Source organism: Pelophylax lessonae (assembly GCF_965119305.1).
Source record: "Pelophylax lessonae genome assembly, chromosome: 11".
Taxonomy (NCBI): domain Eukaryota; kingdom Metazoa; phylum Chordata; class Amphibia; order Anura; family Ranidae; genus Pelophylax; species Pelophylax lessonae.
Window position 1 is genome coordinate 232,990,939 of NC_138778.1, and position 14,606 is coordinate 233,005,544.

The 14,606-nt window shown below is 48.1% G+C and overlaps 1 protein-coding gene across 2 annotated transcripts in view; it reads right to left on the minus strand.

The window, feature by feature from the left end:
• Positions 1-3,606: 3,606 nt before the first annotated feature.
• The window catches only part of CACNG5 (calcium voltage-gated channel auxiliary subunit gamma 5), a 137,211-nt gene continuing 126,211 nt past the window's right edge, over positions 3,607-14,606 (minus strand). For both annotated transcript variants that reach the window (XM_082272115.1, XM_082272116.1), the window contains exon 6: positions 3,607-4,441. In XM_082272115.1, coding sequence (XP_082128241.1) covers positions 4,184-4,441 — 258 coding nt within the window. In that variant the 3' untranslated portion in view covers positions 3,607-4,183. The remainder of the gene's footprint in view (positions 4,442-14,606) is intronic.

Sequence of the window (14,606 nt, forward strand, 5' to 3'; positions counted from 1 at the left end):
TCAGAATTTAGAACAGATGCAATATTTGTAAGATGCAGTTAGTAGGTCACAGAATGAATTGACTTCATAGCTGCATCTTTAGGACGTCGTTTACACTTGCTTGAGAATGTGGCATTGAACACTCTTTTTTAAAGCAGACTGAATGCCAATCAAAGCTCCTGTCACTAAATAAAATGGTCACCTTACAGTCCTGTTTACACATTGTGTTTGCTTCGCTTCAAAAATTATACCTCATGTCACTTTCTTGGTGCTTCAAAGAGTCTCCAAAGCCTCCATAGAAGTCTATGACAACGCTTGCTTACAGCACCTGCAGCTTTTGAGGGGCATTTATTCAGAGCTACCTTCACCTTGTTTTGGAGGTATTGCAGGTATGAGATATCCCAGGATGCACTGGAAAACCAACAAGTGTACCGGAAAGACATCATCAGCAGTCACTTCTGGTTTATGTGTATATATTCTGGGAGTGTCTGGTGTAGAGATCACATCTGGTGTGCAACCTAGAGCAGCAGAAAGGTCCAGACCGGAGTGGAGCAACTAGCAGATGGCCCATTGTGGAAGGTGAACGGGCACCCAAAGATAGAGGACCGAGGAGGATCAGCAGAGGTGGGGGATCAGAGCAGGAGAAATTTGCAATGTCACACGTGGTGAGCAGAGTGGGAGCAATATAGCAGGAGGTGAGCGGGGAGCAGAGAGAAAGGAGGAGCAGGAAACCAGGGCACTGGCAGAGGTGGGGGTTACTACTGAGCGGGGGATCAGCAGAGCTGGGAGATGCTACTGAGCAGGGGATCTACTGAATGTGGGTACTAATAAGCTGGGGATCTGCTGAATGAGGGTATCAATGAGCTGGGGATCTGCTGAACAGTGGTATTAATGAGCTGGGGATCTGCTGAGTGGGGTTACTACAGAGCTGGGGTTCTACTGGGCCCTTTTAAAGCAAATCGAAAGGCATTAGGCACTTTAAAGTGTGTTGAAGTCAAAGCAAGTGTAAATGAGCCCTTAGGGCTTGTTTACACTTGCTTCAAAATGTGGCATTGGACACGCTTTTTTAAAGCACTCTGAATGCCAATCAAAGCTCCTGTCACTAAATGGTCACCTTATGCCTCGTTTCCACTGAGCGGATCGGTTCGGGTCGGTTCGGTACGGTACGCTAATTTGAGTGTTTCCATTATGAAAGTGGCCCATACAACCGAACCAAACCGCACCATTCCTGGTCCTGCTTCAGATGTAGGGCCATAGGAAATGGTACGGTACGGTTAGGGCGGAGCTACTGGCGTCACATGATAGAGTCCTCTGATTGGCGGACAGGAAACCATCAATGCTCACGTCAAATGAAAGAGCAAAACAAACACCTCATTTGGTGTAAACCCCGCATGGTCCCTGGTGACCCGACTTGCAGTGGAAACGCTCACCTGAATAGACCGGACCATTCTAACCCTTCCAAACTGTACCGACCCGAACCGTTCCGCTCAGTGGAAACGAGGCATTACAGTCCTGCTCACATGTTGCCTTTGCTTTGCTTCAAAAATCATACCCCATGTCGATTGGTGCTTTAAAGCCTCCACAGAAGTCTATGACAACGCTTGCTTGCAGCACCTGCAGCTTTTGAGAGGCTTTTATTCAGTATTAGCTTTGCCTTGTTTTGGAGATATTGCAGGTATGAGATATCCCAGGATGCACTGATAAACCAACAAGCGAACTGGAAAGACATCATCAGCAGTCCCTTCCATTTTATGTGTATATATTCTGGGAGTGTCTGGTGCAGACATCACATCTAATGTGCAGCGTAGAGCACCAGGAAGGTCTGTGGGGTCCGTACTGGAGCTGAGAAACTAGCATTGTCACACGAGGTGTGCAGCATGGAAGCAATACAGCAGGAGATGAGTGGGGACCGGAGAGAAATGAGGATTAGCAAACCAGAGGATCAGCAGAGCTGGAGGTTACTAATGAGTGGTAGATCAGCAGAGCTAGGGGTTACTACTGAGTGTGGCATCAGCAGAGCTGGGGGTTACTACTGAGCAGGGCATTACTAGTGCTGGGGGTTACTACTGAGTGTGGCATCAGCAGAGCTGGGGGTTACTACTGAGCAGGATATTACTAGTACTAGGGGTTATTACTGAGAGGGGCATCAGCAGGGCTGGGGGTTACTACTGAGCAGGGCATTACTAGTGCTGGTGGTTATTACTGAGTGTGGCATCAGCAGAGCTAGGCGTTACTACTGAGTGTGGCATCAGCAGAGCTGGGGGTTACTACTGAGCAGGGCATTACTAGTGCTAGGGGTTACTACTGAGTGTGGCATCAGCAGAGCTGGGGGGTTACTACTGAGTGTGGCATCAGCAGAACGGGGGGTTACTACTGAGCAGGGCATTACTAGTACTAGGGGTTATTACTGAGTGGGGAATCAGCAGGGCTGGGGGTTGCTAGTGAGTGGGGAATCAGCAGGGCTGGGGGTTGCTACTGAGTGGGACCTCAGCAGGGCTGGGGGTTACTACTGAGCAGGGCAATACTAGTGCTGGGGGTTATTACTGAGTGGGGATTCAGCAGATCTGGGGGGTTGCTACTGAGTGGGACATCAGCAGTGCTGGGGGTTACTACTGAGCAGGGCATTACTAGTGCTGGGGGTTACTACTGAGCAGGGCAATACTAGTGCTGGGGGTTATTACTGAGTGGGGAATCAGCAGATCTGGGGGTTGCTACTGAGTCGGGAATCAGCAAAGTGTATTTTTTCCCCAAAAATTGCGTTTGAAAGACCGCTGCGCAAATACCGCGTAACATAAAATATTGCAATGACCACCATTTTGTTCTCCAGTGTTTTGCTAAAGATGGCGCGTGAGCAGACGTCTTTCCTGGGGCTCTACTGATATCCCGACTCTTTTCTCCGTACTTACGTGATTAATCCTCTCCTGCTCTGCTTCATATTGCTGCGGATGCCGACCAGATCCTCAGGGAGAGCGAAGGGCAGGAAGAGAAATGTATCTCTGGGTGCCCCTACAGACATGAAAATGTCTGAATTCTACAGGGATGATGTATTCTAGGAATTTGTATCTCATAGGTTTTTATGTTACTGAATTCCTCCCTAATGCTACAGATTTTAGGTTGTCCTTCAAGGTATAGACCAGTGATGGTGAACATTGGCACGCCAGATGTTTTGGAACTATATTTCCCGTGATGCTCATGCGCTCTGCAGTGTAGTGAAGCATCATGGGAAATATAGTTCCAAAACATCTGGGGTTCCAAGGTTCACCATCACTGGTATAGACCATAGGCCAGATATTAGTTTGGACCGAGCATTGCTGATGTAGAAGAGATCAGACAGCAAGGATAATGGTGGACATTCACATACAACCTGCTTTTTGCTGCACTCTTTTATCCTCTTTTCACCTGGTGAGTAAGACGAGTTTTGTTGACAAGGTCTTATTTAGGTAATCTCTGATACATGGGTCTACAAGGACATCTATCCTCCCCCGCTACAGTCTACACGCACCGCCAGGATTGCACATCACACGGGATTAACATCAACGATCACACAACAGTGAACTCCGCTCTGGATCCTCCGCAGTGCCCACAAGACTTTCCTTTGTATCCCTGACTTCTAAATACGATTTCCACCCTTCTAAACATATATAGAATAGATTAACTACGCGACGGCGGCCATGCAGGTGAAGCCATTTTGAAAAAGAAACGTTTACGAGCGTTTGCCGGATGACTCTACCTCCCGATGTCTTGGTCTGTGTCTGCTGAAAAGTTTGAAAAAGGAATCAAATTTTACAACACAACTGCTAAGCAAATATCAAGACGTAACCATATAGGACTTGACCGTGTGCGACCTCGTAGAAAGTCATGAGAAAGCCTCCATCCTTTGCCGAAACTTCCTGATATTAACAGTTTTCGTTCCATATCCATATGCTTATCAGATGAAAACAGAAGAGACGGAGGTGAACATGGAGTAGCTGATCCTGCTAGCCGCTTGCGTTGTTTGGACCGCACAGAACTGGTTTGACTAACCTATGGTGGAACAAGTGAGCTGCAGGAACCCTCTTTTACGTAGATGTTTAATCTCTGCTAGGTGTTTATTGAGATCACTTGTCTCTTTATCAATAAGGGAAACAATGAGTGGACTAGAGGACATGTTTGGAGGGCCTGCAGAACACCAATACAGCCTCAGGGTTCGGCCACGGGCTCATTTTCAACAAGGCGACGAGGACATCTGGTCATAGTCGGGGCATTTGAGGAGGGCGGGGTAATTGGAGTTCATCTGCAAAGAGGCTTCACTGGAGATATCGGAAGGACTTCGCCCTCTTACCCAAGCCTCAGGGTGGAGGAACTGGCCGGAATAGTCAGAGCAGTTGCTTAGCCGTGGCCTGTAGAAGCCCGGATGTGGTCTGTAGGCATCCTCGGCCGTGTATCTTTTCATGAAGAGGTACACAGACATTACTCCAGCACTCTGTGGAAGAAAAGATGTAAAAGTCATGAACTCAGGAAAGATGAGATTATAATTCCCTCCCCATGACCAGTGCTGTATTTTGGCCTAGGCCAACAAGGCCCAGGCCTAGGGCGGCACTATGCAGGGGGGCAGCAGAAAAGCCGCCTTCTCCCTCCACCTGAGACTCTATTGGCCACTGGTTGCTCTCTCACCCACCTCTCTCTATCTCACTCACCGCCTCTTACCCACCCCCTCTCTCTCTCTCCCTCTCTAACCTCTCTATTTCTCTCTCATCCCCCTCTCTCTCTCTCCCTCCTCTTTCTCTCTCGCCCCCTCTCTCTCTCATCCCTCCTCTCTCTCTCATCCCCCCTCTCTCTCTCATCCCCCACTCTCTCTCTCTCTCTCTCTCACCCCCCTCTCTCTCTCATCCCCTTCTCACCCCCTCTCTCTCTCATCCCTCCTCTCTCTCTCTCCCCCCTCTCTCTCCCATCCCCCTCTGTCACCCACCCTCTCTCTCATCACCCCTCTTTCTCTCGCTCTCTATCTCATCCCCATTTCTCATACCCCCTCTCTCTCTCTCTTACCCCCTCTCTCTCTCTCTCTCTTACCCCCTCTCTCTCTCTCTCTCTCTCTCATCCCTCCCTCTCTCTCTTTGGTCCCCCCCCTCTCTCTCTCTCACCCTCTCTCGCTTTCATCCCCCCCTTTCTCATACCCCCTCTCTCTCTCTCTCTTACCCCCTCTCTCTCTCTCTCTCTCTCATCCTCTCTCTCTCTCATCTCTCATCCTCTCTCTCTCTCATCCCTCCCTCTCTCTCTCTTACCCCCTCTCTCTCTCTCTCATCCTCTCTCTCTCTCTCATCTCTCATCCTCTCTCTCTCTCATCCCTCCCTCTCTCTCTCTCTCTCTCTCTCTCTCTCTCATCCTCTCTCTCTCTCTCTCTGTCATCCCTCCCTCTCTCTCTTTGGTCTCCCCCTCTCTCTCTCACCCTCTCATCCCCCCCTCTCTCTCTCCCCCCCTCACCCACCCCCTCTCTTTCTCTCTCCCTCACCCACCCCCCTCTCTCTCTCCCACCCCCTCTCATAACCCCCCCCCCCTCTCGTGAGATCTCAGGGGTTCATGCTGGGACTTGTAGTCCTTCAATTTTGGCGGGAGTCCCATCCGTTAAAAAAGGAGTGGGGCAAATTTACATAGGAGGGGGCGCCCAATTTTAGTCTTGCCTAGGGCAGCACAAAACCAAAATACACCACTGCCCATGACCCTGGATCTCCAACCATTTTAAAGGCTGAGAGACTTGACATCTTTAAGGAGTCCACCATGTGGACTAAACCGAGGCAGGGTTCCTTCTCCAGCTCACACTGCCTGCTTCTGTGATACACTGATTGATACACTATAGTAGATGAGGTTGAATAAAGACATCAGTCCATCCAGTTCAACCTGTATAGGTGTGTGTGTGTCAGTGGCCTGCTCATTTCCCATAACCCTGAATGTTATGATCTGTGAGATGCGTGTCCAAAAGTCTTTTAAAAGTAGCCTTACTCCCTGCTGCTACCACCATTTGGGGAAGAGAGTTCCACAATCTCACTGCCCTTACAGTGAAGAACCCCTTACGCAGCATAAGGTTAAACCGCCTCTCCTCAAATCTCATTGTGTGGCCACGTGTCTTCTTGCACTCCTCGAGACTAAATAGTTTTTTACCTATGCTGGGATCGCCATTGATGTATTTGTAGATCGCTATCATGTCCCCTCTCAGGCATCTCCTTTCCAAGGAGAATAAATTAAGCGCTTGTAATCACTCCTCATAATTAAGGTCCTCCAATCCCCTAATTAGTTTAGTCGCCCTTCTTTGGACTCTCTCCCAGTTCCAGCACATCCTTTCTCAGGATTGGCGACCAGAACTGGACAGAATACTCCAGGTGTGGCCGAACTTTATTACCAAAAGTTTTGGGATGCCTGCCTTTACACACACATGAACTTTAATGGCATCCCAGTCTTATGCCTCGTACACACGCAACGATTATCGGCCGACCGATCGGCCGTCTTTTGTCCAGAGTGGTGTTTTGTTGGTTGGAATGTGCCTAGACTGCACACGAATTTTTTCGGCCAACAAAAATCTACTTCAGAAGTGATGTCATGTGCTGGTTTACTTTGCGTGTGTTTTTTCTTCTCTGAGCATGCCCAGTCTTGCTCATCAGATTTTTGTCTGCCGAAATCTGTACTGACTGACGGAAAATCGGCCGTTGTGGTGACGGCCAACAAAAATTATATAGCCTGCACACCAGATTTTTTTCGGCCGAAAAGTCGGAGTCGGTTGTCGAAAGCATCATACTAACAAGCCGAAAATCGGCCGATCGGACGTTGGCCAAAAATTCACGGCCAACTATCGACGCGTGTGTACGGGGCATTAGTCTGTAGGGTTCAATATTGAGTTGGCCCACCCTTTGCAGCTATAACAGCTTCACCTCTTCTAGGAAGGCTGTCCACAAGGTATAGGAGTGTCTATGGGAATGTTTGACCATTCTTCCAGAAGAGCATTTGTAAAGTCCATAAAGATATTGATGGACGAGTTTGGGGTGGAGGAACTTGACTGGCCTGATCTCAACCCGATACAACATCTTTGGCATGAATTATAGTGGAGACCTTCTCATCTACTGTACATCAGTGCCTGACCTCCCAACTGCGCTTCTGGAAGAATGGTCAAACATTCCCATAGACACTCCTAAACCTTGTGGACAGCCTTCCCAGAAGAGTTGAAGCTGTTATAGCTACAAAGGGTGGAGCCAACTCAATATTGAACCCTACGGACTAAGACTGGAATTCGTCATGTGCGTAGAATGTGATAGGCCCCATGAAGGTGAATGTGGAGCTGAACTCCTTAGCCCACATGAAGCGTTTTATAATGTTCTGCACCCGTGGTGCTACACTAAGCTCCGCACCTTTATCCCCGAGGCAGGGAAGTTTGCACCAGTGGGGGAACAGTTGCACTTGTGACCGGGCCCTGGCGTTCCACCACCGTGGGGGGGCCCCAAGACAACAGGAGCGGGGCAGAAATTGTTAAAGGGTCCCATTGCTGTCTTGGTTTACACTGCTGTGACCCCAAAGTTGTGCGACATGCTTGCAACTTCATTGCAACTTTTGTGATTTAACGGCTTGTAGTTTTACAGCAGCAGGTCAGCTCTGTCCCGAGAAACAACGTACCTGTATTTCGCTTCGTGGAACCACTAGCACGCCCAGTGGCCACAGGGGGAGTCAATCAACGGATCTAGCGGCTGTGATTGCTCCCCGTGGAGACAGAATGGCGGTCTGCCAATTTAAACACGGCACACCGCTGTTCTGTCAGTTATAAACACAGGGATCCTCTTATTTAGGAACACAGGTCTCTGTGTTCATGCAGCAAGCCCATCCCCCCACAGCTAGAAAATACCCCCTAGGGACACATTTAACCCTTTGATCGCCCCTGGTGTAAACCCCTTCCCTGCCAGTGTCATTAGTACAGTGACAGTGCATATTTTTAGCACTGATTACTGTAGTAATGTCACTGGTCCCCCCAAAAGTGTCAAGTAGGTGTCCGATCTGTCCGCCGTAATGTCGCAGTCCCGCTAAAAATCACAGATCGCCGCCATTACTAGTAAAGAAAATTAAAAAAAAATTAAAATGACATAAATCTTTCCCCTAGTTTGTAGATCCTATAACTTTTGCGCAAACCAATCAAAATACGCTTATTGCGATTTTTTTTTTTTTTTTTACAAAAAATATGTAACAGAATACAAATTGGCCTAAAATGATGATAAACATTTTATTTTTTACATTTTGGGGGGGGGGGGGGAAATGTTATATAGCAGAATGTAAAAAATATATATTTTTTTTTTTTTTTCAGAATTGTCGCTCTTGTTTTGTTCATTGCGCAAAAAAATTAAAATCGCACAGGTGATCAAATACCACCAAAAGAAATCTCTGTTTGTGGGAAAAAAAGGGCATCAATTTTATTTGGGTACAGCGTCGCACAACCGCGCAATTTTCCGTTTAAAATAAAGCAGTGCGGAATCGCAAAAAATTGGCCTGGTCATTAAAGCGGAGTTCCACCCAAAAGTGGAACTTCCGCTTTAGGGAGTCCTGACCCCCCGACATGCCACATTTGGCATGTCATTTTTTGGGGGGGGGAGCGGGTACCTAGTTTTGACAGGTACCCGCTCCCACTTCCGCTCGGAGCGCCGCGGCGCCCTGAGCGGAAGTTCTCCTCTCCCCCTCCCTCCCTGCAATCTTCTGGGACACGTCAGAGGTCCCAGAAGATTGCCGGCCAATCACGGCGCGCAGCACAACTCGCGCATGCGCAGTGGGTACCCGGCTGTGAAGCCGCAAACTGTAACAGCCGGGTGCCCACAGCAGTGATGCCGGCGCCGAGGGAGAGGATCGAGGCTTCCGGCGGCCGCATCGCTGGACCGTTGGAGAGGTGAGTAAATGGCTGGAACTCCGCTTTAAGGGGGAAAATCTTCCGGTCCAGAACTGGTTAACATTGCAGTCTATGATACTCAAATCGCACCAAAGCCGCAGAAAACTTGTGCAAGAAGCTTTTTTTATTGTCGCTGCTGCGACTTGAGTTGCATTGATTAGGACGGCACCCATTGAAATGAATGTGTTTTGACTCGTCATGACTTTGTTTGGGAAATATACTAAACCCGGAGTACTCAGAATCTGGTGCAGCTCTGCATGGTACCTAATCAGCTTCTAACTTCAGATTGTTCAATTAAGCTTTGACAATAAGCCCTCATTCTCATTGGAGCGATTTGTCATCTGATTTGACAGGTCAAATCGCATGACAAGTCGCAGCCTATTACCGGCAATGGCTCCATTCCAATCGGTGCGACGCCGACTTTGTGGCGCCGCACCGATTTGCAAAAGTAGTTCCTGCCCTACTTTTGGCGATTTTGGGTGCGACTTCAATAGACATCTGTGCATGCACACAAATGTCTTTCAAGTAGCACCTGAAATCGCACTGACCTGCTGCTTTGAAATGGTGCTACTTCACCATTTTCAAAGTAGAATCAATGTGAACCAGGGCTCAAACCTGGAAGCTGATTGGTTTCTATACACAGGTGCACCAGATTCTGTGTGCACCAGTTTTAGTCGGTCTCCCTCCATGTGTCGCAAGTCGCATAATAAGTCGCAGCAGTGTGAACCAAGGTTTATAAAGGGCCCTGGGATCGGTGGGAATAGCCCTAGGCCCAGAGGGAGGGGCCTGGGGGTCAATGGAAAGGACCCAGGCGATCGGTGGGGGGGGGGGCCCTGCATGGTTTCTTGCACCCAGAAGGTTCTATTAGTGTCTTTGCACAGAGCTCTGAGGCAGTTTTATACATCTGTAACTGTTGTTCCTACAGACAGGAGGAACTATTCATGGGAACCCACCGTATGCCACATCATCCTGGCTCTTCCTATGTGAATATTGGACAGTAAGTCTCCATTCACACTGGTACGACTTGTCAGGCGACTTGGTCAGCCTCACAAGTCACGCACCGTGGCGGTCCATAGTGTAGTACAGGAACGGTTCTAATAGGAGCGACACAAGTCGCTCCGACTTAGAAAAAGGGTCCTGTACTACTTCGGGACGACCTGAAGCGACTTGCATTGACATTCATTATATGAAGTCGCGCTGCACGCGACTTCACAGGTCGCCCCGAAGTCGGATCCGACCTAGTGTGAACGGAGTCTAAGGTTAATGTTATCTCATTTAGACCAAAGTGTACAATGTATCTTTTTGTATTTTGGGAAAAACATTGTAGCCACCTGCCGATCGCCTGCCGCAGTTTTACTGCAGCAGGCTGACTCGGCTGCACGAAACAATGTCGGTCACACGCGTGGTGCAGGGGGACAAGCACATGCCACTGCCGGCGCAATCCCGCCCCCACCAGGCAGCGGGGGTGCCGATGTATGGGGCCGGCGGCCGATTGCCGCCGGGCACCCACGATCGCTCCCCACCGAGAGAGAAGGACGGTCGGATGTTGTAAACACAGCTGACCGTTCTTCTCTCTGAAATGATCACAGAGCGCCTTCTATATAGGAACACAGGTCTCTGTGGTAACTTCACAAGCCCATCCCCCATACAGTTAGAAAACACTCCCCTAGGCTTACACTTAAACCTTTGATCACCCCTAGGTTAACCCCTTCCCTGCCAGTGCCATTAGTACAGTAACAGTGCATATTTTTAGCAATGATTACTGTAGTAATGTCACTGATCCCCCCCCAAAAGTGTCAAAAAGATCAGGCATCAGAGCAGTTTAGAGGGGTGACAGTTAGGAGGGGTAGAAGGGAACAAGTCAAGGAGGCTGATCCTGGGCTGGAGCACCCCAATAGATACGCCCCGTTGTGTGATGTTGGGGAAACCAGTCAGGGACCAGCATTGCTGGAGCAGAGCGACGCCCCTAGCTGCCAGGGGAAGAACTCCTCCAGTGAGGCCGGGAGAAAGGGAAAGGAAAGACAGGTGCTGGTGGTAGGGGACTCAATTATTAGAAGGGCAGATAGTGTAATCTGTGACAAAGACCGTGTGCGCCGAACAGTCTGTTGTTTGCCGGGCGCTCGGGTTCGGCACATCGCGGATCGGGTGAACAGATTATTGGGTGGGGCTGGGGAAGACCCAGCTGTCATGGTACACGTGGGTACCAATGACATAGGCAGAGGAAGACGGAGAGTCCTAAATGATTTCAGGGGCTTAGGCGCTAAGTTGAGGACTAGGACCTCCAAGGTAGTATTTTCCGAAATACTACCTGTACCTCGAGCCACACCAGAGAGGCAGCGGGAGATTAGGGAAGTTAACGAGTGGCTGAGGAGCTGGTGTAGTAAGGAGGGTTTCGGGTTCCTGGAGAACTGGGCCGACTTCTCAGTCGGTCACCGGCTCTTTGGTAGGGACGGATTGCACCTAAATGGGGTGGGTGCAGCCGTACTGGGTGCGAGGATGGCCGAAAAGTTAGAGGGGCTTTTAAACTAGGGAATGGGGGGGAGGGTACAGATGTAGAATTAGCCAGTGGAAAGAAAGTTTCAGAGGGCAGAAATGGGGGCATTAGCGGTAGGGTGTTCGGAGCTCCTATACCCAGGGTGGGTACGGGGAAAAATCAAGAGAGCAGCCTAAAAACATCAAAATTACGAGGCTTATATACCAATGCCAGAAGCCTGGCCAACAAGATGGGAGAGCTGGAGCTGCTGATGTTTGAGGAGGACTTAGATTTTGTGGGGATAACAGAGACTTGGTTTGACAGCTCCCATGACTGGATGGCGACCATTCAGGGGTATTCCCTTTATCGCAGAGATAGAGAAGGTAAAAAAGGGGGAGGGGTATGTCTGTATATTAAGAACAGTATACAGGTAAATATGAGGGATGATATTAATAATGGAGCTATGGATGAGGCAGAATCCCTATGGGTAGAGCTTCAAAGGGATGGCACGGCGGGGAAGTTAATATTGGGCGTATGCTATAGACCCCCCAACCAGAGGGAGGAGGGTGAGGCGGCCCTCCTTTTACAGATAGGATTGGCAGCAAGGATGGGAAATGTCATTATAATGGGGGACTTTAATTATCCAGATATAGACTGGGCAGAAGGAACCGCGCACTCAGCCAAGGCTAGGCAGTTCCTAAATGTTTTGCAGGACAATTTTATGGGTCAGATGGTGAATGCACCGACAAGAAACAATGCGGTACTTGACCTACTGATTACCAACAATACAGACCTGCTCACGGATATAGAAATACGGGACAACTTAGGAAACAGTGACCATAGGTCAATAAGTTTCAGTATTAATTACAGTAATAGGAAGCTGAGGGGTAATATAAGGACACTGAATTTCAAAAGAGCCAATTTCCCAAAGCTGCGCTCGCTGCTAGAAAATATCAATTGGGATAGAACCCTGGAAACAAAGAACACGGAGGAAAAATGGGAGTGCTTCAAGAGCATACTAAACAGGGGGATTGGCCAGTGCATTCCAAAGGGAAATAAATTTAAAAGAGCAAAAATAAACCCTGGATGGCTAAACTCCAACATAAAAATGTATATTAGTGCTAAAGAAAAGGCCTTCAAAAAATACAAGACTGAGGGGTCATTGGCAGCATTTAAGCATTACAAAGAGTGTAATAAGAAATGTAAAGACGAAATCAGGGCGGCTAAAATAGAACACGAGAGACATATAGCGGAGGAGAGTAAAAAGAACCCTAAGAAGTTCTTTAAGTATATAAACAGTAAGAAAGCGAGGCCAGAACACATTGGCCCTGTAAAAGATGATAAGGGAAATATGGCCACTGAGGACAGAGAAAAGGCGGAAGTGTTAAATAATTTCTTCTCTTCAGTCTTCACAAAAGAATCGGGGGGCTACACGAACCCAGCTTGTAAGGCCAAAAATACACCTCAGAAAGTGCCGCCATGGTTAACAGAAGATAGACTTAGAGCTAAACTAGAGAAACTTAACATAAATAAATCCCCGGGACCGGATGGCTTGCACCCGAGGGTTCTTAAAGAGCTCAGCCAGGTGATTGCCAGACCATTATTCTTGATCTTTAAGGATAGTTTACAGACGGGTATGGTGCCAGCTGATTGGAAAAAAGCCAACGTGGTACCAATATTTAAAAAGGGGCCGAGATATATCCCGGGTAACTATAGGCCGGTCAGCCTAACATCAGTAGTCTGCAAAATTTTGGAGGGGATGTTAAGGGACCACATACAAGACTTTAGTAATGAAACTGGTATTATAAGTAGTAATCAGCATGGATTCATGAAAAATCGTTTTTGCCAAACCAATCTATTAACCTTCTACGATGAAGTGAGCAGCCACCTAGATAAAGGTAAGCCTGTGGATGTGGTGTATCTGGACTTTGCAAAGGCCTTTGACACCGTTCCCCACAAACGATTACTGTACAAACTAAGGAAGGTAGGTATGGACCATAAGGTGAGTACCTGGTTAGAGAACTGGCTCCAGGGGAGAGTCCAGAGGGTGGTGATTAATGGGGAGTACTCGGATTGGGCGGGTGTGGAAAGTGGGGTCCCCCAGGGTTCTGTCCTGGGACCAATCCTGTTTAATTTATTCATAAATGATCTAGAGGAGGGGATATCTAGTACAATCTCAGTATTTGCAGATGATACTAAATTAGGCATGCCAATATCTTCTATGCAGGATGTGGAAATCTTGCAAGCAGACCTGAACAAAATAACGGGGTGGGGGAGGGGGGCAACTACATGGCAGATGAGGTTTAATGTTGATAAATGTAAAGTAATGCACCTGGGTGCCAGAAACCAGAAAGCAAGCTACTCACTAGGGGGGGGGGGGGTGAGTCTAGGATGGAAAAGGACTTGGGGGTACTGGTAGACAACAGGCTTGGCAGTGGCATGCAATGCCAAGCCGCCGCAAGCAAAGCCAACAGAATACTGGGATGTATAAAAAAGGGGATTTACTCCAGAAATAAAGAGATTATTCTCCCACTCTACAAGACTCTGGTCCGGCCACATCTGGAGTATGCTGTCCAGTTCTGGGCACCGGTCCTCAGGAAGGATGTGCTGGAACTGGAGAAAGTCCAGAGAAGGGCAACAAAAATAATCAGGGGAATGGAGGACATCAGCTATGAGGAAAGACTACAAGCACTGAACTTATTCTCTCTGGAGAAGAGACGATTGAGGGGGGATATGATATCAATGTACAAATACTGTACTGGTGACCCTAGCATAAGGAACAAACTATTCAGAGAAAGGAGATACAATAAGACACGTGGCCACTCACTAAAACTAGAGGAAAGGCGGTTTAACCTTAAAGTGCGTAAGGGGTTCTTCACTGTAAGAGCAGTAAGGATGTGGAATTCTCTTCCACAGGCAGTCGTATCAGCGGGGAGCATTGATAGTTTCAAGAAACTAGTAGATGGACACCTTAAAGACCACAACATACAGGGGGTATACAATGTACAACATACAGGGGTATACAATGTACAACATACAGGGGTATACAATGTACAACATACAGGGGGTATACAATGTACGATTAAAAGCAAACACACACACACATCATAGGTTGAACTGGATGGACTGATGTCTTTTTTCAACCTTACTAACTATGTAACTATGTAACTATGTAACTATCTGTCCGCCACAATGTCACAGTCCTGCTAAAAATCGCTGATCGCCGCCATTACTAGTAAAAAAAAAAAAAAAATGGCATAAATCTTT